The 26,785-nt window shown below is 37.2% G+C and overlaps 1 protein-coding gene across 1 annotated transcript in view; it reads right to left on the minus strand.

The window, feature by feature from the left end:
- Window positions 1-26,785, minus strand: part of LOC150089299 (non-canonical pre-mRNAs endonuclease FASTKD5, mitochondrial-like) — a 237,230-nt gene that overhangs the window by 74,186 nt on the left and 136,259 nt on the right. The window contains exon 5 of the mRNA XM_090368479.1: window positions 16,716-16,830. Coding sequence (XP_090224605.1) covers window positions 16,716-16,830 — 115 coding nt within the window. The remainder of the gene's footprint in view (window positions 1-16,715; window positions 16,831-26,785) is intronic.

Below are 26,785 nucleotides of genomic sequence, written 5' to 3' on the forward strand. Positions count from 1 at the left end.
AGACACTGTAATTTGCAAAACTTAAGCCTTTCTTCGTAAGAGCACCCCATTGTTCCATTCACTAATCTTGTTGCCCTTCTCTGTACTCGTTCCAGCAGCTCTACATCCTTCTTGAAATGAGGCCTCCAGACCTGTATACAGTACTCTAGGTGTGGCCTGACCATCGCCTTATACAATGGAATAATCACCTCCTTATCCCTGCTGGAAAAATTCCTGTATATCATTGACAATACTCCATGAGCTACTCTTGCAGCCCGTCTGCACTGCTCAGAGAACTTCATATCTGCCTGCACAACCACCCCCAGGTCCCTTTCATTCTTTACCACTGTCAGTGTTGTACCACAGAGTTGATACGTTGCTCTGGGGTTGCTGTTTCCCATGTGTAGTACTTTACATTTGTCAATGTTAAACTTCATTTGCCACCTCTCAGCCCATCTGCTCAACCTTTCCAGATCCTGTTGCAGCAGCATAGTGTCAGTAGTGTCCTTGACAACCCTGCCAACCTTTGTATCGTCTGCAAACTTGGACATTAATCCCGATATACCATCATCAATATCATTTATAAATACAGAAAACAATAATGGACCCAACACTGAGCCCTGAGGGACTCCACTAATAACATCAGTCCACAATGAGCAGTGTCCATTGATTACCACTCTCTGTCTTCTCCCCCTCAACCACCCCTTTATCCATAGCAGCAATTTGCCTCCAATGTCACACTGCTCCAATTTGTGTAGCAGTCTTCCATGTGCAACAGTATCAAAAGCCTTTCTAAGATCCAAGTATATAATATCAAAGTTATTCCCTGCATCCAGTTCTTTTGTGACTGCATCATAGTATCCAATCAAGTTGGTCAGGCAAGACTTCCCCTTAACAAAACCATGCTGTGTCTGAGCTATAACTGAAGTCTTGTCTAAATGATCCTGCAGTGCTTCTTTAACCAGTGCCTCCATTAATTTTCCTGGAACAGAAGTTAAGCTCACAGGTCTATAATTACTTGTGTCAGCCTTTGATCCTCCTTTGTGAATTGGAGTCACATTTGCACATTTCCAGTCTATGGGTACCTCCCCTGAGTCCAAGGAAGCTCTCATAATTATGGCTAAGGGTTTGCTTACTTCCTTTGCTGCCTCCTTTAATATAACTGGATAGATCCCATCCACCCCGGGTGCCTTTCTTGTGTTTATCTTCAACAGTTTCTCCTCCACTTTACTCCCAGTTATTTCAAGATTCTGTAACTTAATGCTAGAGTTGAATACACCTCTGGCATTCCCCTCGCTGAATAACTCCTCATGTGTGAATGTCGATGCAAAATATTCATTTAGTTTGTTAGCTACCTGAGCAGGATCATCAACACTTGACCCATCAATATCAAGTGGACCAATCTGATTCATCCCTTTCCTTCTAGAGTTTACATAAGTAAAGAACTCTTTGCTGTTTTTCTTTGCATCCCTTGCCAAGGATTTCTCGTAATCTGCCTTCGCCTGCCTAACCTCCTTTGTAACTTGGTTGCATATCAACTTGTATCTATCATAGGCTTCTGTGTCATGTGTTAATTTGTAAGTATCCCATGCATTTTTCTTCTCTGCCATATGCCTCATTAGTTCATCTGACATCCGTTTTGGCCTAAACCTTGAACAATATTTCTTAGTTGGTATGTAAAGCCTAGTAGCTGCCAAGATAAGTTCTTTGAATGCTTCCCATTTTGAATTTGCTGTTGGTAACATCATCAGTTGGTCCCACTGTATAGAATTTAAATACTGTCTCAGTCCATCGTAGTCGCCTTTACGGAAGCAATAACCCTTCCCTTTACCCCTAATGGTAGTTACCTCTTTGAGTAAATCCCACTTCAGCACACTGTGATCACTGCCACCTAGTAGTTCATTTATCTGCAGATTCTTAATGCATGAAGAATCACTGCTGATAATCAAATCAAGAGTATTACTCCCTCTAGTTGCCTCCCGAACATGCTGATGTAGAAAACAATCATCCAATAAATCCACAAAAGCCCTGCTAGTGTGTGAGTATCCAGCCCCCAAATTCCAGTCAATATCTGGGAAATTAAAATCTCCCATTATAAGACACTCTGATTTACTGGCCCACTCTATTTCCCTGTACAGTTCCTTATTATACTCATCAGAGTCATTAGGCCTATAGCACACTCCTACTCTCAATTTTGATCTCCCAATGTTTATGTCACACCAAACTGACTCCACACTGCACTGTCCAGCGATGTCGACTGGCTTCACTTCCTTGGTTTTTATGTGTTTCTTAACTAATAGCATAACACCTCCCCCCTTCCTATCCTGTCTATCCTTTCTGTAGACGTTGTACTCCCCAAATTGCAGTTCCACATCCCTTATATCTGTGTGACACCACGTCTCTGATATCCCAACAATATCTGCCTTCGATGTTTTGAGCAATATCTCAAATTCATCAAATTTATTTACTAAACTCCTAGCATTGGTGTACACGCAAGTATACCTGCACCTGTTTCTATTCTTAGCTACCCTAACACAACCCATGTGTTTACTTGTACCACAATGGCTCCCAGCAGTCTCTGAAATACCATGCATCTTGTTTTTCAGGCTTCTGCTCATTCTAATAGAAGCAGTGCAACAATCTCTTTCACCTCTGCCAGTGGCTACTGTCAATCTATTGGTCTTTGTCTCCCCCCAAGCTAGCAGTTTTCCGACCCACCTAACACTGCCTCGATAGCATCAGCAAATATTCTTGCACCCTTTCTATTTAAGTGTATCCCATCCCTGTAGAAGCAATCTCTCCTGTTAACAAGTACAGTCCAGGCTGAAAAAAATTCTACCCCTTGAGCCTTGCACAATCTTTCCAGGGCCGAATTGATCGACAAGGCTCTCATCATATACTCCCTCCTATCGTGTCTGGGCAGAATTGCAGACACTTTCAAATTCAACCCTAATTCTCGGCTTTTGTTCAACAGTGACCTGTACTTGTTAAGTAATTCTGCCGGTCTCCTACTCTTAATATTATTAGTGCCAACGTGTACAACTATATTACCTTTTGTGCCCTTAAAAGATGATATTCGCTCTACAACGTCATCAACCTTTGCCCCTGGCAGACATACCCTGGTCCTGTTCCACCTAATAAACTTTGCATCGATTGTTTTATTTTATTAGCATTCTTCATAATTGTAGTAATAGTCAATGGAGGCATATTCATAGCCCTACACACAGGGCGACTTTCACCATATTCCAACCTCCAAATATTGCACTAGGATTCAATGAACTACTTTTACCAGACGTGGCATCTGGTAAAAGTAGTTTGTTGATTCTATTTATTCTCTTTATTCTATTAAATTAAAAACTTTATAACAAGATTGGCAAAAAATGCACACAACTATCACTATTATTATTTAATTTATTAATAGCATAATTAATAAAAAAAATTTAGCGCAATAAATTTCCAACACGTGTAAATAGCGTAAACAACAACAACCAACTGAATGCTTCACCGCACTGACCTTTACCACCTGCATCCACGAGTGGCTACTTTTATGGCAGGAATCTTTCTTGTCTCGGATACGGATGCGCTAATTGCTGATTGGCTCAGATTGTCCTAAATCACATGAACAATGCATGGCACAGTATGATGCTGAAAAATTTTGTGTGATGATTTTAAACTTTCAATTTATAAAGAAAAAAAAAATTGCAAAATAAATAAATAAAAATGCCGTTGTGGTCAAGTGATCAACGCTGTTGCGAATCAGCACAAATTGGACCTGTATTTAGTAAAATTTGGTATTTTTCTGTAATTTTGATAAAAATTTGGTATTTTTCTGTAATTTTGATAAAAATTTAGTATTTTAGATTTTGTAAATATGGAATTTTTACAAAATACAAAATTTGTAAATATTATATATATATATATATATATATACAACCATACAAATAAATTAGAATAAGGATTAAAATAAAATAATGCGAGCGGTGTGGCAAGACAAGAGGGAAAAAAGTCTAAATTAAACCTAAATTAAATCAAACTAAGCAGGGAGGGAAGAGAGGGGTAACAAGAGTAAAAATATTGCAGCAGAAACTCTCTAAAATAATTTAATTTATCTAAATGTAAATGCACAAATAATAATTCATTGAGTTTTTAAAAGCCAATTAAATAGAAATTTAACGGTGCCCCCTCTGACGGGCACCAGGTCCAAATTTATGTGAAATATCACCAACAGAGATGTAAACCAGCCTACAATAAAACAAAATTTTTTTGTTTATTTTGGTCTATTTTTGGTTTATTTTTGTTTTGTTTTATTATAGTGGTTTACATCTCTGTTGGTGATATTTCACATAAATTTGGACCTGGTGCCCGTCAGAGGGGGCACCATTAAATTTCTCTTTAATTGGCTTTTAAAAACTCAATGAATTATTATTCGTACATTTATATTTTCTATATTTTCAAGCATCATGTAGAGAAATATGCTTTTTGCTGCCTCTAATGTATGCTGTACCCCTTTTTATTTTTATTAAGAAGAACTCTGTTTCCAACTATATTTAAATGTTATTCAACTATATGTATAATTATATATATATATATACAGCTAGGCCTCGCATAACGCGAGTTCGATTAATGCGATATTCAGTTAACACTATTTGAAAAATGATACCACTTTTCACTTTACATGATGCAAATTTCCAGTTAACGCGATCTTTTTTTTTTATGCGATAGTTGAAAAAGATTTGAATCGCGCATTAAGCTTACCGCGAGTCGTACGGTCAATAAACAAACGTTTGCCTGCTGCCCGCCTCGGTGCGTTCCATCAACCATCAGAAGAAGACGTGTTTGTCTCCTGCTAATAAAGCCAATGCAGACTTGCATTTAAAAATTCAAATTTTTAAATGAGCCAGATGAAAATTTTACCGCGAAGGAGATAACGGTAAAAGAATTAGATGAAATCTTTCGTATCGCATAGAACCTCAAACAAAAGGTTTGATGTTCTCTGCGATATTTATTTCACCAGGGCCCAGAGAAGATTGTTGTCGGCTATCGGAAATTGATTGATGAAAAGAGAAAGTCAACACTGTTCAAATATTTCCGCAACAGTAATTTCTTCATTGTGCATTTTATGTCAGATGTTCCCAAAGTTTCTCGGTTCACGGCACCTTTAATGTCTCAGTAATTTTTTCACGGCGCACCCAGACCAAAAGACAAAAGAAATACCTAACAGTTTTGTTTAGTAGTTAGGTCCAAACAACTTAATAAGAAATGCTGAAACTGTGAACTACCTCGAGCTAGTAGTTTGCGCAGTGTCCAACAGATGTTGAGTATCGCTGTATTTCCCTCGAAAATTTAAAATATTCCACGGCGCACAGTTTAAGAACCGCTGTTTTATGGAATAAACATTTAATTCCATAATTATTTTCGTTATCTTTTAGATTATATACAGTTACAAAGTTATTTAAAAGGTATTTTTAAAATTCTTTATGGACATTCCAGAAGGTCAAGGACCAATTATAATTTTTCCTATTGGTTATTATATTCGATTAACGCGTTTCCATTTTGCGCGATGCGCTCACGGGATGAATTAATTGTGTTAATTGAGGCCCTTCTGTATACTGTATATATATATATATATATATATACTACCATTAAATATTGACAAAAGTTAAATTATAATAAAATAAATAAATAATTAAGCATTCATTAGAGGCAGCGACTCGCAATTCCTCCATATGAAGCCGAAATATATTTTAAATTAAATAAAATAAAACATAAGCCAGTAGTATGGCAAAAACTTTAGAGCGAAAATTAACATAAAAATAACCAAACATAAATAGTAGCCCAGAAACCCCTATATAATTTTGAACTTTAAATCCAATTAACATAACGTATATAAAATTTAGAATAATGCCAATTACATGTTAATTTAGTGGTCCCCCCCCCCCGAGAGGTACCAGTTTCAAAAGACGTGAAATATCACCAAAAAAGGGGGTTGAAGGAACTATTAAAAGATAACAAAATCAGAATAAATAAAATAAAATAGACTGACCATTATGCCCCATATCGACAGAGGACCACGAGGCCAATAATGGTCATGGAATCGCTGCATTTCAATCACTATACAAATCGTCGCAATGGTGAAAAGATCGAAGTACCAAATCACCCTTCCTCCTCCGATCGATCCTCTAATGCAGATAATTTGCACGGTGGTAGTCCTTATGCAGCGAAAAATAAGTTACAGAACAGACAGCACTCTAAAGCAGAGCCACACCACTGACATACTGTAAGTGAATCAGCTTATATAGAAGAAAGGAAAATAGATGGCGGCACAGGCGCTGCTAAATTAGCATATCAACCCATACTACCATTGAATTATATTAAATATTGACAAAAGTTAAATTATGATAAATTAAATAGATAATTAAGCATTCATTAGAGGCAGCGACATGCAATTCCTCCATATGAAGCCGAAATATATACTACCATTAAATATTGACAAAAGTTAAATTATAATAAAATAAATAAATAAATAAATAATTAAGCATTCATTAGAGGCAGCGACTCGCCATTCCTCCATATTCCTCCATCAGACACAACATAAAAAAATTCTAACATAACATACCATTAAACAGCATGTACATTACCTACTTAGACTATAATCAAATATAATATTATGACGGATGTAATGTTATATCTACAATAGATGGCATTAATAACCAAATAACCGAACGAACGGAAAAGAAGAATAAAAGTTAGACATAAATACGTATATAAATTTTATATACGTTATGTTAATTGAATTTAAAGTTCAAAATTATATAGGGTTTTCTGGGCTACTATTTATGTCTAACTTTTATTCTTCTTTTCCGTTCGTTCAGTTATTTGGTTATTTTTATGTTAATTTTCGCTCTACAGTTTTTGCCATACTACTGGCTTATGTTTTATTTTATTTAATTTAAAATATATTTCGGCTTCATATGGAGGAATTGCGAGTCGCTGCCTCTAATGAATGCTTAATTATCTATTTAATTTATCATAATTTAACTTTTGTCAATATTTAATATAATTCAATGGTAGTATGGGTTGATATGCTAATTTAGCAGCGCCTGTGCCGCCATCTATTTTCCTTTCTTCTATATAAGCTGATTCAGCTTACAATATGTCAGTGGTGTGGCTCTGCTTTAGAGTGCTGTCTGTTCTATAACTTATTTTTCGCTGCATAAGGACCACCACCGTGCAAATCCTCTGCATTGGAAGATCGATCGGAGGAGGAAGGGTGATTTGGTACTTCGATCTTTTCACCATAGCGACGATTTGTATAGCGATTGAAATGCAGCGATTCCATGACCATTATTGGCCTCGTGGTCCTCTGTCAATATGGGGCATAATGGTCAGTCTATTTTATTTTATTTATTCTGATTTTGTTATCTTTTAATAGTTCCTTCAACCCCCTTTTTTGGTGATATTTCACGTCTTTTGAAACTGGTACCTCTCGGGGGGGGGGGGGGGACCACTAAATTAACATGTAATTGGCATTATTCTAAATTTTATATATGTTATGTTAATTGGATTTAAAGTTCGAAATTATATAGGGGTTTCTGGGCTACTATTTATGTCTAACTTTTATTCTTCTTTTCCGTTCGTTCGGTTATTTGGTTATTTTTATGTTAATTTTCACTCTACAGTTTTTGCCATACTACTGGCTTATGCTTATGTTTTATTTTATTTAATTTAAAAAAAAAAAATATATATATATATATATATATATATATATATATATACAGGGTGTATCGTAAATAGTGGTCCAGAGTAAAGGAGTCGGTACACTGTGTTCTTAGAATTTCAGTTACTTTTAGTCAAGATTCTCGGAAAAAAATAAATTTCATTTTTTTTTTAAATTTCTGTGTCTTGCATCACTAATTTGCCTATAATTTCAACAAATATCAATATTTTTTAATTCTGTTTTTTTATTATTACTCCTGAATAGGTGCACTGTCGTAAACAAATACATTCGACTAATTTAAAGTCAAAGGTTTTTAAAGAAATTCATTTTTTTCCTATTTCGATACTCATCTCCAAAAAGTCATGTGACTTTAGGTGAATATTGTCTAAAAAAAAATGTACTACACTGTCAGTGCCCATTAATTTAAAAAAATCATTATTAAATCAAGATTCTAAAATGGTACAACATTAATTGCTAACAGTTCAGAAAAAAAAGTTATTGGCATTTAAAACGAAAAGGAGCACCATTAGGTAAAAGTTACAAGTGTTGCAATTTTTATTTTACATACCGTAGATCAATTCAATGCAACATTTTAAGATGACGGGGCATGATTTTAGTTTAGCATTAACGTACCTCAGGTACGTTAATGCTTGCACCTTCACGATGGTGGGAATGTTAGTAATCCTGGGTATAACCTCCATGCACAAGCACATGGTGGGTGACCACCCAGGTGTGAACCAACGTAAGCAGGGGTCGAGGTGTGGCGCCCACACCACATGGAGGAATGCCGCCCCTCTATGTTACCAGGCAGTACTAGGTGGTAGATGACTCTCATCAACCGGTGAAATACCACCACTTTGCTTATTGGAGGCTTGAAGTGGTGGAACCCATGTTTAGTCTCTAGAGCTAAGTTCCGGTCAACCCTTCCCTATCTCTTCCATCATGCAGTATGATTGATGACTTTTGAGGTTATGATGAACGTCGTGGCGAGATCCAATATTCCTTACATTTCGAGGGTACAGCTCTAAAACGGTTTTCGCAGGCCGGCCGCTAGTTAGTACACCAGACCGAACCTATTGGTAACTCTCTAGGAGGCTTCCGGATCAGCTAGTGTATAATCTTGCTACCTCTACTCTGCCAGATAGTGACTGGAGGGAGTCCGAGTAGTGTGTATGCGGGGAGCATTGTCGAGGCCACGTTATGTCAAGGATCTGGGTATATTCTTACCACATGTACGCCATATCCAAAAATTTCATTACTTCATACAGCATGTCCCACCCACTTTTTCTTACTATTGAATACACCATGAATTGTCAAACTAATAGAACAAGCTTATCTGCGAAAAGATCAAAACCTCCCAAGGATTTCCTAATTCATTTCACAAATATACGTGGTCTCAATTCTAATCTCAACGATGTCCATTTCCACTTGCAGTCTGCCAAACCCCATGTACTTTTTCTGACAGAATCTCAGTTATCGGTTGATTCAACTACTGCTCATCTCAGATGCCCAAATTATTCGCTGTATGATTCCTTTCGCCTCAAAGGTGGTACTTGTGCATATGTCCGTTCTGATATTCCCTGTCAGAGACTTGGCAATTTGGAATCTCCTCTCTTTGATCTTCTCTGGCTTAAAATCTCTCTACCTCATTGTGTCAAATTCATCTGTTGTCTCTACCGTTCTCCCAACTCCACTAATCACTTGGAGCTCTTTGACTTCCTCTCGTTGCAACTTGACTTTCTCCAGTCCAACTTTCCTAACAGTGAGGTAATTTTCCTTGGTGATTTAAATGTTCACAACTCCAGCTGGCTTCCGTTTTCTAGTCACACCGACCCAGCAGGTCGAGATGCTGAGGCTTTTGCAATTACTAATGACCTAGCACAGATTGTTCATTTACCTACAAGAATACCGGACAATCCGAATCATACAGCCAATACGCTTGATCTTTTTCTCACAAACAACCCTTCTAAGTACACGGTCGAAGTGAGAGGTCCTTTAGGCACTTCAGATCACAACTTGGTGATTGTCTCTTCTCCAATGGAACCTTTATCTCATGGCTATTCCCAACCTCGTGTTGTTTGGCATTACAAGAATGCAAAATGGGATGACCTGCGAGACTTCTTTTCTTCTTTTCCTTGGTCGGATTACTGTTTCAAAACTCCTGATGTCAACGTTTGCTCAGATCGTGTCAGTGAAATTATTCTTGCAGGAATGGAATCCTTTATCCCACACTCCACTTTAAAATCTCGTCCTTTATCTAAACCTTGGTTTTCCAATAAATGTGCTAAGGCTGTTCAAGAGAAGAATGTTGCATATCGTAATTGGCTTGTTTCTAATTCTTCAGTTTCATTTTCTGCCTACACCAAAGCTCGCAACAATTGTAAAGCAGTTATTAATCAGTCCAAACTAGAGTTTGAACAGGCTAAGAGTAGAAAACTTGCTTCTTGCCCTAATGGTAGCCGAGCATTCTGGTCTCTTGCCAAAGCTATTGGCCGCAACTTTTGCCCATCTCTGCTTCCACCTCTGTCCAAACCAGATGGTTCTGCTGTCACTTCAGCCAAGGATAAAGCTGACCTGTTAGCATCCCATTTTTCTTCCAGCTCATGTATTAATGATCTTGGTAAAACACCTCCCACCATTCCCAACACGGTCCATTCAATGCCTCCTGTGGTCTTCCGTCAAAAGGATATCAGAAGGATTTTGATGAATCTTGATGCTAAGAAAGCTCCAGGTCCTGATGGTATTTCTCCACTTGTTCTCAAAATCTGTGCTCCTGAACTTACTCCTATTCTTTGCCGCCTTTTTTCACTTTCTTATTCCAAAGGTGTTTTTCCTTCTGCTTGGAAATTTGCTCATATCCAGCCAGTTCCTAAAAAGGGTGACAAATCCCTCCCATCCAATTATCGTCCCATTGCAATTACTTCTACTCTTTCTAAAGTAATGGAGAAATCAATTAACCGCCAACTCTTAAACTACCTAGAAACCTTCCGTCTGATCAACGATCGCCAGTATGGATTCCGTCAGTGTCGATCCACTGGTGATATTCTGGCTTATGTTACCCACTTATGGACTACTTCAATGGAAGGGTTCGGTGAAACACAAGTAGTTGCTCTTGACATCTCAAAGGCTTTCGATCGTGTTTGGCATAAAGGTCTTCTAAACAAGCTTCCATCTTATGGTTTACCAACTGTTTTTAGTAATTGGTTATCCAGTTTTCTCTCTGATCGCTCACTGAGGGTGATGGTAGATGGCTCTCTGTCTTCTAACTTCTCCACTAATGCCGGTGTCCCCCAAGGTTCAGTTCTTTCCCCCACTCTTTTCCTCTTGTATATCAATGACCTTCTTCCATTGACTGGAAATCCTATCCATAGTTTTGCCGATGATAGCACATTGCATTCAACTTTCCATTTTGAGAAACCTTGTCCTGCTCAATCAGCTTCAACTTCTCGAAAATCTGCTACCAATTCCTTAAATGCCGATCTTCAGGTAATTCTCCAGTGGGGCAAAGACAACTTAGTTGATTTCAACCCTTCTAAAACTCAGTCTTGTCTTATATCTCACAAAAAGGATTCTTCTGCTCCTATGCTTATCTTTAGTGACACTCCAATTTCTAGGCAAAAGGATATATCTCTTTTGGGGATTACCCTGACTTCTAATCTCTCTTGGCACAAGCACATTACAAATATTGCTTCCTCTGCATCTAAAAAACTTGGTTTTCTCTTTCGCTCTCGGCGTTACTTTTCTTCCAAACAGCTGCTCACTCTGTATAAATCGCAAATCCGCCCTGCCATGGAATATTGTTCCCACATTTGGGGTGGTGCCCCCAAAACCTCTCTCAGGCTTCTTGATTCCATTCAGAAGAGGGCAGTTAGGTTAATTAATGATTCATCTCTAACAGAGTCTCTCCACTCGCTTTCTCATAGACGTACTGTTTCTGCTGCATGCCTCTTCTACAGATATTTCCATGGGCACTGTTCTTCTGAATTGGCTTCTATAATTCCCACTCTCTCTTTCAAAACAGTCCGAACACGTGCCGCCACCAGCCAACATCCATTTACTGTCCAACTTCAAACCCACAGAACCAACTTTTCATCTTCCTCATTTATTCATTCAACTGCCGTTTTCTGGAACAATACATATTACATTTCTTCATACGTATTTCCTGAAAATTACAATCTACAGAAGTATAAGTCCAATGTCAACAAATATCTTCTTTCGTCTTCTCAACCTCCAACCCAAGCACGGTACTAAGTACTATAGGTTCTAATACCTCTCGTGTTTGGGGTTCTCATAAAAAAAAAAAAAAAAGGTAAAAAGGGTCTATTGTATTCCTAGAATTGGTACCAGGCCAGGTAATAACAAAATCATTGAAATGTCTCGGTGTATCGAGTCACAGGGAGTGATAAAGAAGGAATGCGGTTTCTTTTTACTATTCTCTTGAAGAATGAGCGAGACAGCATAAATAGCAACTTGAACAATAAAAAAGACCCTTCAGCTCGCCAGTGCGATTCCGTACGCCGCATGTGCCTCTCGTCTCTCTTTGTGTTATCTCTGCCGTTTAATTGCCGTGATTGTGGACTTTGTTTTGCTTCTGATTTGGACTCGTTGTATTATTAGTGATCCCCACAACTTTTGCTACGTTATTTGGACTTTGAAACTCTTATCGGTTTGGACACACGTGCAGTGAAGTGGCTTAGCGATGGCTCAGTACACACCGAGAGAATATGCCGACATGCATCTTATTTACGGCGAATGCAGATGTGTCGCTAGAGTAGCAGCTCGACTGTATCAAGAAAGATACCCTGACCGTCGACACCCTGATCACCGTGTATTTACTAGAGTACATTCTGCCTATTCCGAGGGTAGGATACTCGGTCCAGGCGTCGGCGGTACCAGGGAAGGACGACCGAGAGTGTACGATGACGAAGAAATACTGGAATTAGTTCACGAAGACCCGTCAACATCTGTTCGTGCCATAGCACGGAGGACAGGCATTTCTACAAGGACCGTACACCGCGTTTTACAAAGACATGAGCTGTACCCTTACCACTACCAAAGGGTACAAAGTTTGTTGCCACGAGACCGGCCATTAAGAGTGCAGTTTTGCAGAGAAATACTGCGCAAGATTCGGGCGGACCCACAATTTTATAACAAGATTTTATGGAGTGACGAATCATCATGTAAAAAAGATGGTTATTTTAATATGCATAACCTACACAGCTGGCAGCTGGAAAATCCCAATTTAACGAGGCAAGATCGATCCCAGTATCAATTAAAAATAAACTTGTGGACAGGGATCATTGGAGGGCAAATAATTGGCCCTTTTGAGCTACCCGATACATTGAATGGGGAAAACTATTAAATTTTTTGCGAAACGACCTCCCTGAGTTATTGAGAGATGTCGACCAAGAAATACGAGACACAATGTGGCTGCAGAATGATGGCTGTCCCGCTCACTTCGCTGTTATTGTACGAGAACATTTAAATCAAACTTTTCCACAAAGATGGATTGGGCGGTTAGGCCCAATTTTATGGCCACCACATTCACGGATCTCAACCCCATAGATTTTTTCTACTGGGGGTGTCTGAAAGAAAAGGTCTACAAAGAGGAAATCACTTCTGTCGAACAATTGCATCAAAGGATTCAAACAGCGGCTGAAGAAATTAATGCAAACGGATTTGCTCGCAGACTCAAACGATCTTTTATTTGGCGATGCGGAGCATGCATCACCGCTAATGGTGGCCATTTTGAGCATTTCGTTTAGTTGAAATAAATAGTTAATTTGAAAAGAATGTTTTATTTCAAAAAACCCAATCAAAGAACTTAAAATAAAAAAGCTGTGAATCCAAAATATCTTAGGCAATTAAGCTGCTTTTTGTTTTAAATGCCAATAACTTTTTTTCTGAACTGTTAGCAATTAATGTTGTACCATTTTAGAATCTTGATTTAATAATGATTTTTTTAAATTAATGGGCACTGACAGTGTAGTACATTTTTTTTAGACAATATGCACCTAAAGTCACATGACTTTTTGAAGATGAGTATCGAAATAGGAAAAAAATGAATTTCTTTAAAAACCTTTGACTTTAAATTAGTCGAATGTATTTGTTTACGATAGTGCACCTATTCAGGAGTAATAATAAAAAAACAGAATTAAAAAATATTGATATTTGTTGAAATTATAGGCAAATTAGTGATGCATGACACAGAAATTTAAAAAAAAAATGAAATTTATTTTTTTCCGAGAATCTTGACTGCTGAAATTCCTGTACGTGATACCTAAGAACATAGTGTACCGACTCCTTTACTCTGGACCACTATTTACGATACGCCCTGTATATATATATATATATATTTGTCCAAACCTAGTAAAGAAAAATCATAAGTAAAATAAGGTAATAATAATATAACACAATATGTTAATTATGGGTAGTATCCCTCCAATAATCAACAGAGCTATCAGTTTCTGTTGTCATCTGCCTGTATAACGTAGCCCAAAAATTAATATTAAAGTCTAATGGTTAGGTGTATAATTTAGTTGTTTACAGGCAAGATGACAATTAGCCCGACCGATTGCTAACAAACAAGAAAACATGAAAAAGCAATTATACAGCATGGGGCGAAAAAGATAAAGAGAACCAATATCCATCCATAAAATTTTTTATATATAATATTATACATACGTCAAAAGAAGCAATAGCTAACATAAGGAGAACGGAAGAAAGGTTAAAGTATAGTATTAGTACCTCAATCCCCCTCGAATTACTCTAATAGTTCATGAGATAAGAAAAATAGGATTAGATAGTGTATAGCTAAAAGTAAAGAAAAGGCTTAAAATAATGTACGTAGGATAATACCGGAAGCGTAACTTCCCATCCCTTATAGAAAGGGATCCTGGTATATCATAACTTTAATTCTTGAATTTTGGATAATATAAGTAAAAACTTATGAACTTAGCGAACAAAGGAATGGCTATTTCCTACCAGAAACAATGCTATGTTATGGATCTTTACCATCTGGGACTTAGCGGCCATTTTCCTGAAATAATTCAAAATTTCCTGCAATTGCATTCTTTTCAGGTCCAATATAAAAACATACTCTCTGCTTCTCACATTCAAGAAGAAGGAGTCCCGCAGGGATCGATACTTAGTCCAACACTATTTGCAATCCAAATTAGCAGCATGATAAAAGATATCCCAAAAAAACTGTTGAAACCTATGTGTATGCAGACGACCTTACCATTTCCTGTCAGTCTCAAAGTATCGATACCATCGAACAGCAGCACCAACTTACCATAAACAAAGTAGAATCGTGGACTTCACGGAACGGTTATCGACTATCAGAAAAGAAATGTACTGCCACTCACTTTTGCAAGCGACAGCTTCTCCATCCTGATTCACAAATAAATAATTAATAAATACTCACATTAAAAAATAATAATAAGTGTACATTACTCATTTAAAGAACTAAATGTCTAAAGCATTTTAACATACTTTGTTCATTCTCGTCCATGTTTTGGGGAGCTGATTGGTATATGTTAATGCATCTTTACAGAACTTTAATCCATCCATGCTTAGATTATGGTTGTCCAATATACGATTCTGCCAGCAGCACTACTTTACATTGTCTAAATGTGATCCAGACAGTGCTATGAGGACGGCTTTGGGTGCTTTCAGGACTTTTCCAATCCAAAGTCTTTATATTGAAGCACATGATCCCTATTATATCTTCGTAGGAAAACATTACTACTACTACAATACACTAAGATCCCGAGTCTTCCATCGCACCCCAGTTGGGAGTATCTTTATAATACTCAGTGGGATTTGTTCTCCCTTTATGCCTACAATTACTCCCATGCAAAGATTTAGGACAAAATCTGGCTTTTTCCTTTGCCCCGCTTCCACATAATTGCAATTTCAACACCTTCTGAATTACACCTCTCTTGGATGCAGCCATCCATGAAGAAAAACCCCAGGTAAGAGTATTCTTCTGCCTTAAAATAAACCATCCTTTTATCCATAGCGGCATCTTGCCCTCAATGCCATACTGCTCCAACTTGTACAGTAGTCTTCCATGTACAACAGTATCAAGAGCTTTCCTAAAATCCAAGTATCAAAATTATTTTTTGCATCCAGTTTCACTGTGACCACATCGTAGTATCCAATCAACTTGATCATTCAAGAATTCCCCTTAACAAACCCGTGCTGTGTCTGAACTATAAATGCAGTCTTGTCTAGATAATCCCGCAGTGCTTCTCTAACCAGTGACTCCATTATGGAACAGAACAGAAGTTAAACTAACAGGTTGGTAATTATTTGTGTCTTTCGATCCTGATTTGTGAATTGGGGATACATTTTCACAACTTATTTGTACAAAATCATCAACTTTTTGCTCCGGCAGACATATCCTGGTCCTGTTCCAATGGGAATGAACTTCACTAATGCTAGGCATTTGAAGTTAGTAAGAAAACTGCTAGCTGGCAATGGCAGCCTGCACAAAGACTCAACTTGGTGCACTTCCCTTGCCTAATGATAATGAATCCAATCCAGATATGATTAAGAAGGGTGTGGATTTGCTCAGCTGCATATTTATTAACACGTTCAGAGTAGAAGGAAAGTACTTTCTGTATAGTCAAGTTCATTTGATTTGAATAAAGGACCAGCAGGCAGTGGTCCAGTTTTTGCTTGATTCAGATAGTAGTATTATGTTACAAAAATTCAGTTAAAGCTGCAATTTTCTGTCATTCCAAATACTTTTGTATTTGGAAAACAGGTTGGACTTTCTGGTATGGCAAATCTGCAATTACAGTCATGCATGAGTTGGAGGCAGTGTAAATATGTGAGAAAAGATCAGCAAAAGTAATTTCAGAGCTCGCTCTCTCTTTCTCTCTCTCTCTCTCTCTCTCTCTCTCCCCCCGCTTAAAAAAGTCATAGTGTGGACACCACTTAACAAATACATAGCACTTGAAAGCAATTTTTTTTTTATTATTATTCTTTAAATTAAATGCTAAATACTTACTTCAATAACATGAAATCCTAATTTCAATAACTGTCTTTTCTTCAATACATCGATACCAATTGGGCGGCTGTTATCAACTAAAAAATTCTGTTTACCAAAAGCTGTAATACAGATCCTGTAAAGGGAACAATATACTTAGTTTATGAAACCTGCTAATGCATGCACATGGCCATCTCTCTCTCTCTGCAACTTTCTCAGGGGCTTTGAGCAGACAGATAGCCATATTAAATGAATGTCTAATGCATACCCATTTCTGTAGTCCCAATAACAGTTTTACTAAATGCATTATCATATTTAGTTTTAGATACCCTAATTATAATATAACTGAAAATTACATTAATTTAATTTTTAGTTTGGTATTAATAGCAAACTGGTATTAGGACCCAAAGCCCAACATGTATGCATCAGTATAAAGTACACGGATATTTACCTGCAATCGTTATGGATGGTGGTCGGTATAAGAAAGTCTGTGAATCAATCCAGGTCGCTGGGGCACCATCTGGTCTATTTTACATGTCTGGCAGTAATTATAATTATAATTGATTAATCTATTTATTTAAATCTAAGTTCTCAATTTGTGGGTATTAACATTTGTAATAGTTCATTAGCATTAGAGGTAAATACATCATCATCACTATCATCATTCCGCTATCCCATGGGTCAACATATGAAGCTTCGCCATCATGCCCTGTCCATGTACTTCTCTCCATCGTTGATTTCACTCCAATTTCCTCCTCTCTTAATGACATTGGTCTTTATCATGTCCTGCCATCTCATTCTTGGTCTCCCCCTTGGTCTTTTGTCCCTTAATTGTAAATCAAACATTCTTCTTGGCAAACGCCTCTCGTTCATCCTCTTGACATGTCCAAACCATTTCAAATGGGACCTTTCAATCCTATTCTGCAGTTTTTCAACCTGAATTCTCTCCCTAAACACATCATTCCTGATTTTGTCGCATCTTGTCTTTCCAGCTATGCTCCTCACAAATCTCATTTCTGCCCACTGAATTCTGCTTTCATCCTTTTTCCTCATAGTCCAAGTTTCCGATGAATATGGCAGAAACGGTACATAATAGGCCTGATATATAGCCTTCTTACACTTCAGTGGTATGTTCCTGTTCCAGATCAGATCTCTTGTCTGCCTATAGAAATTCCCACCCGCTTGTATCCTTCTACTTATTTCTTCATCTATTACTCCAGTCTTTGTAATAGTGTTTCCTAGATACTTGAAGTTGTTAAACATTTTTAGCTGTTTCACTTGCATTGTATTGTATCCGTCAAGCTCGCCACTCCTCTTTAGAACCATTACTTCACTCTTCTCTTGACAGAAAACCAGTCCAAATTCATTGGCCATACTAGCCCATATATCAACATACCCTGCTCTCTCTCTCTCTCTCTCTCTCTCTCTCTCTCTCTCTCTCTCTCTCTCTTCCCCCCCCCCCCCGATATGCAGAGGTCATCTGCGAAGAGCATGACTTTCATCTGGTCCTGTCCAAGTTATTCCACCACTCTACAATGCACATCATTACAATGTAACTCGCCTGGTGAGATCGGCTAGTTTCCAAAAGTTTGGAAACTAGACACCTTAGAGGAGATTTGATTGAGGTGTTTAAGGCTCTGAGAGGCATCTGTACAATGAATGAGGGCGAAATTTTCAAGATTATAAATGATGCTAGAACTAGGGGACATAAATTCAAGTTATGGGGGGAAATGTTTAGATTGGACTGCAGGAAGTTTTATTTTAGCCAGCGAGTTATAAATTACTGGAATAAGTTGCCTACATGGGTGGTAGAGGCTGACAGTTTGGGGAAATTGAAAGGTCATCTGGACAGTACCTTCGGATGAGGGAAGCACATAGGATAATAGGTTTAATTTCCCTTTCTTTTATTAATTTTTATTTTTATTTTTTTATCATTGTTTTATTCGGGCTTTTATTTTTTCTTTTGGCTGGTGCAGCATAAGCCATAGGCTTTCTTGCACCATGCGGCCATTACTAATACTAATACTAATGTCTGGACAGGATTACAGACACTTTCAAATTTAACCCTAACTCGTGACTTTTTTTTCAACATTGACCTGTGCTTGCTAAGTAAATCTGCAGGTCTCCTACACTTAATATCATTAGTGCCAACGTGTACAATTATATCATCTTTTGTGCCCTTAAAAGATTGCTATTTGCCAGTATGTCTAAGTTGAAATTGCTGAAATTATAGATTCAAATACTCTAAAATTATAGATGCAATTTATGTTAAATTTAGCAGCAAACTGGCAGAATAACAGCTAGCCCGACAGATAGCAGTGGATTAAAAATAATGAAAGTGAGTGCCAACCAATAACTTTCTTATAAGTTTATTTTGTTTATTAAGTTTATTTAATTTATTTTATTTAGTTTACTAGTGAAAAGGAAAGGCTTTTGCCGATTTATGGTGAAGAGGAGTAAGGATAGCTGTAGTACCTCAGTTTCCCTCAAATTGCTCTAATAGATTGAGTTATAAAAATTAAGGATTTGCAAGTATAAAGCAAAAGCAAAGAAAAAGCAAAGTAGCTTTATAATATGCTTTTTCTTTGCTTTATACTTGCAAATCCTAATTTTTATACCTAAAAATATATTAGAGCAATTCAAGGGATATTTAGGTACTATAGCTATCCTTACTCCTCTTTTTCTTCAATCGGCAAAAGCCTTTCCTTTTGACTACAATTATTTTTCACTAGTAAACAAACCTATAAGAACGTTATTGATTGGCACTCACTTTAATTAATTTTGATTCACTGCTATCTGTCAGGGTAGCTATTATTTTGCCAGTTTGCTGCTAAATTTAACATAAATTGGATCTATAATTTTAGAGTATTTAAATCTGTAATTTCACTCTTGATTTTACTGTAATTTCAGTAATTTGAACATAGACATACTGGCAAACAGAAACAGAGAGCCTCAGTCAATTATTGATAGGATGTACTAAATGGTGCTAGCCCTAGAAAATGTACCATTCAGTGTATGCTTTTATCAGTAATTATCTTCATTATCATTTTATTATTATTTTATATTATTTTATTATATATTATGTGTTTAATTATATGGTATAACAATGAAGTCCAACTTAGGCTAACTAAATATGTGGCTTTATGGCACTATAGGTATACATCTACTCTGAATACCTATATTCCATATTCTAATTAAATTTCATTTTGCATTTGATTCCCAGGCTATACTGTTAAATAAATAGTGTAATATATATATATATATATATATATATATATATATATATATACAGGGTGTATCAAAAATATTGGTACAAACGTTTAGAGAAGGTAGGTAACATCTAAAGAAATGTGAATCGCATAGGAACCCATAACCGTAAACGTCACAGGAAAGTAGTAGCAGAGGCACAAGAAGCAGAAATGACACAAGACAGTAATTAGTGGCAAACATTTATTTGACATAATATTAACAATGGAGTACAAGATGGATGCATTTCATGATGTTACAACAGATGCAAGAAGGTTCCACCATGAGATGCGATGCATGCGTGACACCGATGCAGCATGGATTGGCAGACATGGTCGAACACACCTGGAGTTTCTTTGACATTAGCAGCAGTGCAGAGGAGACTTGCCACGAGATCCATTTCCGTCTCCACAGGCGATTCATACACGATAGATTTGAGGGCCACCCACAGAAAGAAATCAGGGCTCGATAAATCAGGTGACCGTGGAAGCCAGGCAATGGTCTACCATGGCCAACCCATCAACGCCCAAAACGCCTGTTCAAATGGTCACGAACACACCTTCCATAACGGGCAGATGCCCTGTCATGTTGAAACCAAATGTTGCATCTCACATTTGCTGGAACATCTTCAAGTAACCCTGGTAGAACTTGTTCAAGAAAGATTTGATATTTAGCGGAGTGGTTTCTTGGAGAAACCACTGTGCAAAAGCCACATGTGCAGGATGATCTTGGAGGAACATTAACTGAACCCTTTGGAGATGAAAGGGGTGTAAGGAATCGTCGTGCCAGACACGCTGTACACTGCAACGAGACACTCCTAAGGCAGAGGCAACAGCACATGTGCTGGTAATAGGATTATTCTGGACAACATTCAACACACTTTTTTCCATGGCGGGAGTTCGCGTCGAACATGGCCTGCCCGAACTACACCTGTTACCTTTAAATAACCCATAATCGCACAAATTTTGATGCACATGCGCAAACAAACGGTGGTCCGGTACATGTCTGTCTGGGAAGTGTTCTCCATAAATACGTTGAGCGGCTCGTCCATTGCTCTCTGCTAATCCATACACTAGGTGCATGTCTGCCAGCTCACAGTTCGTATATCGATGAATGCTCTTCATGCGGCGACTACTGCTTGAATGAGTAAACCAGAAATTTTCCCTCTCATGAACTGATGAACAGCACCGTGTACCAACTTATGGTGACGTTTCCGGTTATGGGTTCCTATGCGATTCACATTCCTTTAGATGTTACCTACCTCCCCTAAACGTTTGTACCAATATTTTTGAGATACCCTGTATATATATAATTAATGTGAATTTTAAATAAAAAATATCAAATACATGCCAGTAACATGGCAAAACAGCAGAGCAAAAATATCAAATTAATCTAATAAAAAACCAGAAAGGGAAGAGAAAAGGTAGCAAGATAAAACCTATTGTAGCTGAAACTCTCCTGACTAATTTAGAAATTAAAGTTACAATTATAAAACAATTGTAATTTTAATTTGGCCAATTATGTAAAATATTTAGCGGCACCTCCCACTCCGACATGTGTCAAGTCCAAATTGTGTGAAATATCACAAATAGAGACATATTCTGACTACAATAAAACAAAAACAAATTAACAAAAATAGACTGACCATTATATTCCCTATCTTCAGAGGACCACAAGGCAATAATGTTCAAGGAAATCACTGCATTTGAATCACTAGACAAATCGGCGCAACGATAAATCGATTGAAGGCTCAGCCCCACTCTGATCGAACCGCTGATGCAGAGGATTTGAATAGTGGTGGTCATTATGCAGTAAAAAATAAATAATAGAACAGACAAGTACTGCAAAGTAAGGGCATACTGCTGACTCATTATGTAAACTTAACCAGATTATATAGGCAAGAAATAAATTATACAGGTGGCACAGGTGCATCGTTAGCAAATCAACCCATTACTGCCTTATAATATACATATATTATATATATTAAAATTAAGCATATAATTTGAATAATGAACAATATTTGGAAACAGATAATGAAGAAAATTTAAAATAAAAATATATACAAAGCATTCATCAGGGCAGCATAAATGCAATTTATGTTGTCCCTGATGAATGCTTTATATATATTTTTATTTGAAATTTTCTTCATTTATCTGTTTTCAGCTATTGTTCATTATTCCAATTTTTTATATATATATAAAATATAAAATTTAGAACCAGGATAGATAGGAGGAAAAACAAAAATAAAGCTAGGTTGGATATGACAAATGCACCAAAGAAAGCAAAGGAGTAGCAAAGGATGCAGCTGTATATATACGTATAAATGTGAAGCTGGAAGTGAAAGTTAGTTACACAAATGCTAAAAAGCCAAGAGGAAGAAGATAGCAGAAATATGAGAAAATTCATGCAAAATTTAAAATTAAGAGTATGTAGAAGTATGGCAGAATATGCAACAAACAAGACAATATAAAAAAATATAAAACAGAAGTAGCTGTAATTTTAAGCATAGCATCCCACAAAGCAGCCAGATAACTAATTCTTAAATTAATATGAAATAAAAAATATATTTGCATGATGCTATTCTTAAAATTACTACTTCCGTTTTATATTTTCTTATATTGTCTGGTTTGTTGCACATCCTGCCATACTTCTACATACTTTTAGTTTTAAATTTTGCATGCATTTTCTCATATTTTTGCTACCTTCTTCCCCTTGGCATTTAGCATTTGTGTAACTTTCACTTCCAGCTTCACATTTATACAGCTGCATCCTCTGTTGCTGCTTTGTGTGCTTTGATGCATTTGTCATATCCAACCTAGCTTTATTTTTGTTTTTCCAGTATCTAACCTGGTTCTAACACACTGGTTTTATATTTTATATCAGTTTAAGAATTAGCTATCTGCTGCTTTGTGTGATGCTATTCTTTGAATTACAACCACTTCTGTTTTATATCTCTGGTTAGTCTTGTTTGTTACACATTCTGCTATATTTCTACATGCTTTTTACTCTAAATCTTAACCTAGCTTCCCTATGTTTTTAAGTTGGGTGTTTTTGCCATCATTTCTGAGAATTTTCATTCCTTTCTTCGTTTGTATATCTATACACACTTACCTATCAAAATTGACTTATAGAGGTCATTGGTCATCAATTTTTACAGCTCTCTTTCATGTTAGTTTTATTATTATTATTGTATAGAACTGCTCTTATGTGTTACTACTTTGGTCGCATTTATCGTATTGACTGTTTGTTTGTGCCGGCATTTCCAGCCCTCATTTCTCTATATATCAGGTATAGATTTCTAGCTTTTTAGCTACCTTCTAATTTAAAAAAAATTTTGTTTCATTTGACCTTTACAGCTTTCTTGACGATGTTTACCACACTGACATTTGACATTGGTGCCTAGCCTTTTGCTTGCTTCTATTCTTTTTTATTCTCAGTAATTTTTGCACCTAGTTTTTGGTTTTATTTTACCATGACCTTTATTTACCTTACCTTATCTTTTATTATATACACTGCATTGGGACTACCTTGTCCATAATGTGTTATACTGCTTTCCCTTTTTGGTCTTTATTTTTTGAAAAAAAATTAAGTTCTTTTTACACTTTTATGGACAAGTGTGGAAATGCAGTCCTTTGATGTATGGTCAGGTGTAGTTCCCTGATCATGTATCAAAATATTTTACTTCTGCGGTCATCAGATTTTGTTGCATATTTGCTTTATTTCCCTTTTTTGAACTACAGCCAAATTTGCCCATCCTTATCTGTCACCGACTGTTACTTTTACTTTTATTTTTCCTTCTTTTTTAATTATTTTATTACAGGTCACTTCTCTAAAACGTCTTTATAGTAGAACCTACTTTTTCTTCCCGGCTTTTGGATTTCTGTGTAACTTATATTTCCATCTTTACATACGTCTGGAAGCCTCATTTCAAGAAGGATGTAGAGCTGCTGGAACGAGTAGAGAGAAGGGCAACAAGATTAGTGAACGGAACAAAGGGTTGCTCTTATGAAGAAAGGCTTAAGTTTTGCAAATTACAGTGTCTGGAGACTAGGCACCGGAGAGGTAATCTGATAGAGGTGTATAAAGCTTTGAACGGTTTGAGCATGCTCAATGCTGATGGGATTCTTCCTCTTGCTCAGAATAATCACCTGAGAGTGCATAATTCAAATTGAGGAAAGACAGATGTAGGATAGATGTGCGGAAATTTTCCTTTAGCCAGCGGGTAGTTGGTTGGTGGAACAGACTTCCATCCCTTTTTGTGGAAGTTGATAGCCTAAATAAATTTAAGGCTCAGCTCGACAGGTATTTTGAACAAACGGAGGGATGAAATGGGAGTGGGGGTTTTTTTTTTTTTTTTTTTGGCTGATGCTGCATAAGCTTGCTTTCTTGCATCATATGCCTCTACTAATGCTAATGCTACATTTGACTGTTATATTTTTTACAATATGCTTATATATACAATGGTGTTCAAAGAAAGTGCATTACCCCTTAAAATTGTAATTGCCATCCAAATAACGTAAGAATATGGCAATATTTCTTACAGCCTGCATCAGATAAGATTGACACGCGTAGGTGCTGACATAATATTGCATCAGCTGTTACTTCCAGCTATATAAGCATTCTCTGCAAGAGTTGCAGTCATTCCTTGCTGGTGTCAGGATGGCGAGTTACATGCAGTTTACACCACAAAGAATGAGTACTATTGTTGCTTTACGTGAGGAAGGATGTTCATATTGCTTATAGAGTGTCTTGTAATCAGTCGATAGTGAGCAGATTTCTTTCCAAACTCAAGAATACTGGCTCTGCTGATAGGAACTAGCTGATCTCACCAGGCGAGTTACCCGTCTTTGCACCCTTTCAAGAAGCTCGATGTCTTTCTTTAGGTGCAGTCTCCATACTCGAGCATAGTATTCCAAGTGTGGTCTAACAAAAGCCTTATAGAATGGGATTATCATGTCCCTATCTGTACTTGCCAAAGTCCGATAGATCATCGATAGGACACCATGGGCCTTCCTTGCAACCTGTTTACAATGCTCAGAGAATTTCATGTCTGACCATATCGTAACACCCAAGTCCCTTTCCTCCAGTACTGGGTTTAGTTGAACTCCACCAAGTGAATAAGTAATTTTAGGATTACTGTTTGCCAGGTGTAATACCTTACACTTTGTGGGATTAAAGCATAGCTGCCATTTCTCTGAAGGTCTCTCTGAAGAAGCTTAGCTTGACAGTGATCATTAACTACTCTACCAATCTTAACACTGTCTGCAAATTTAGACATCACACCCTCTATCCCCTCGTTGATGTAGTTTATGAAAATTAAAAACAACAGTGTTCCTAATACTGATCCTTGGGGAGCCCCACTTCTTACATCAACCCAATCTGAGGAATAGCCATTTATCACAACCCTCTCTCCTTCCCTGAAGCCATCCTGCTATCCATCTAAGGATTTTCCCAGTGATTCCAACCTATTCAAGCTTATAAAGCAACTGCTCATGTGGGACTGAGTCAAAAGCTTTGCTGAAATCTAAGTAAACAATGTCGAATTTATTCCCTAAATCTAGCTCTTGAGTGACCCTTTCAAAATAACGAACCAGATTTGTTAAACATGATTTTCCCTTTACAAAACCATGCTGAGTATCCTTGAGAATTTCAATTCCATCCAAATGATCCTGAATGCCACCCTTGATCATTGTCTCCATGATTTTCCCTACCACTGAAGTCAGACTGACAGTCGATAATTTCCCACTTCACTCTTAGAACCATCCTTATGTATGGGAGATACATTGGCACTTTTCCAATCCAACGGAATCTCCCCAGAGCCTAGTGATGCTCACATAATTAGCCTCAATGGTTCAATGCACTCACTTGCCACCTCCCTTAAGATTATAGGGTATATTCCATCAACTCCAGGAGCCTTACTGGCCTGTAGGCTTGAAAGTTTTTTCATTAAATAATCTTGAGAAATTTCAATATCATTAATTACATATTTTTCAACTTCGCTCCCACAATTTCCCATTGCCACAAAAGGTTTTTCTTTTGTAAATATCGATGCAAAATAACTGTTGAGTTCATCTGCAACGGCAGCGGGTGTATTTATTACCATCCCCTTTCGCTTACATAAAAGGTCCGAACTGGTTTGTCCTGCTCTTCTTGGCATTTATATATGTGAAGAATTCCTTACCCCCCCTAAAAGGAAGGGGATGAATCAGATTGTTCCACTTGATATCAATGAGATGTTCATTCTCAGATAGCTGCCAAACAAAATAAGTATTTGGCATCTACATTCATACATGAGGAGTTATTCAAGGAGGAGATGGCCAGATGTTTATCAAACAGGGAGTTAAATTATTTTGTATTAACTGAGAGAAAATTGGAGGAGAAATTCTTGAATTTAAACATAAGAAAGGCACCTGAGGTAGATGGGATCTATCCAGTTATATTAAAGGAGGTAAGCAAACCCTTAGCCATAATTATGAGAACATCCTTGGACTAGGGGAAGTCTCACAGACTGGAGATATGCAAATGTATTTCCAATTCAAAAGGGGTTCAAAGGGTGACACAAGTAATACATACCTGTTGGTTTGACTTCTGTTCCAGGTAAAATAATGGAGTGCTGGTTAAAGAAGCATTGCAGGATCATCTAGACAAGACAGCAGTGATAATTCAGATACAGCATGGGTTTTTCAAGGGGAAGTCTTGTCTGATCAATTTGATTTCATACTATGATGTGGTTACAAAGGAACTGGATGTAAAAAGTAATTTTAAAATCATACACTTGGATTTCAAGAAAGCTTTTGATACTGTTGCACATGGAAGACTACTATACAAATTGGAGTAGTATGGCA

This window comes from Mastigoproctus giganteus, chromosome 2 (genome assembly GCF_048544385.1).
Source record: "Mastigoproctus giganteus isolate SK-2022 chromosome 2, ASM4854438v1, whole genome shotgun sequence".
Classification (NCBI taxonomy): domain Eukaryota; kingdom Metazoa; phylum Arthropoda; class Arachnida; order Uropygi; family Thelyphonidae; genus Mastigoproctus; species Mastigoproctus giganteus.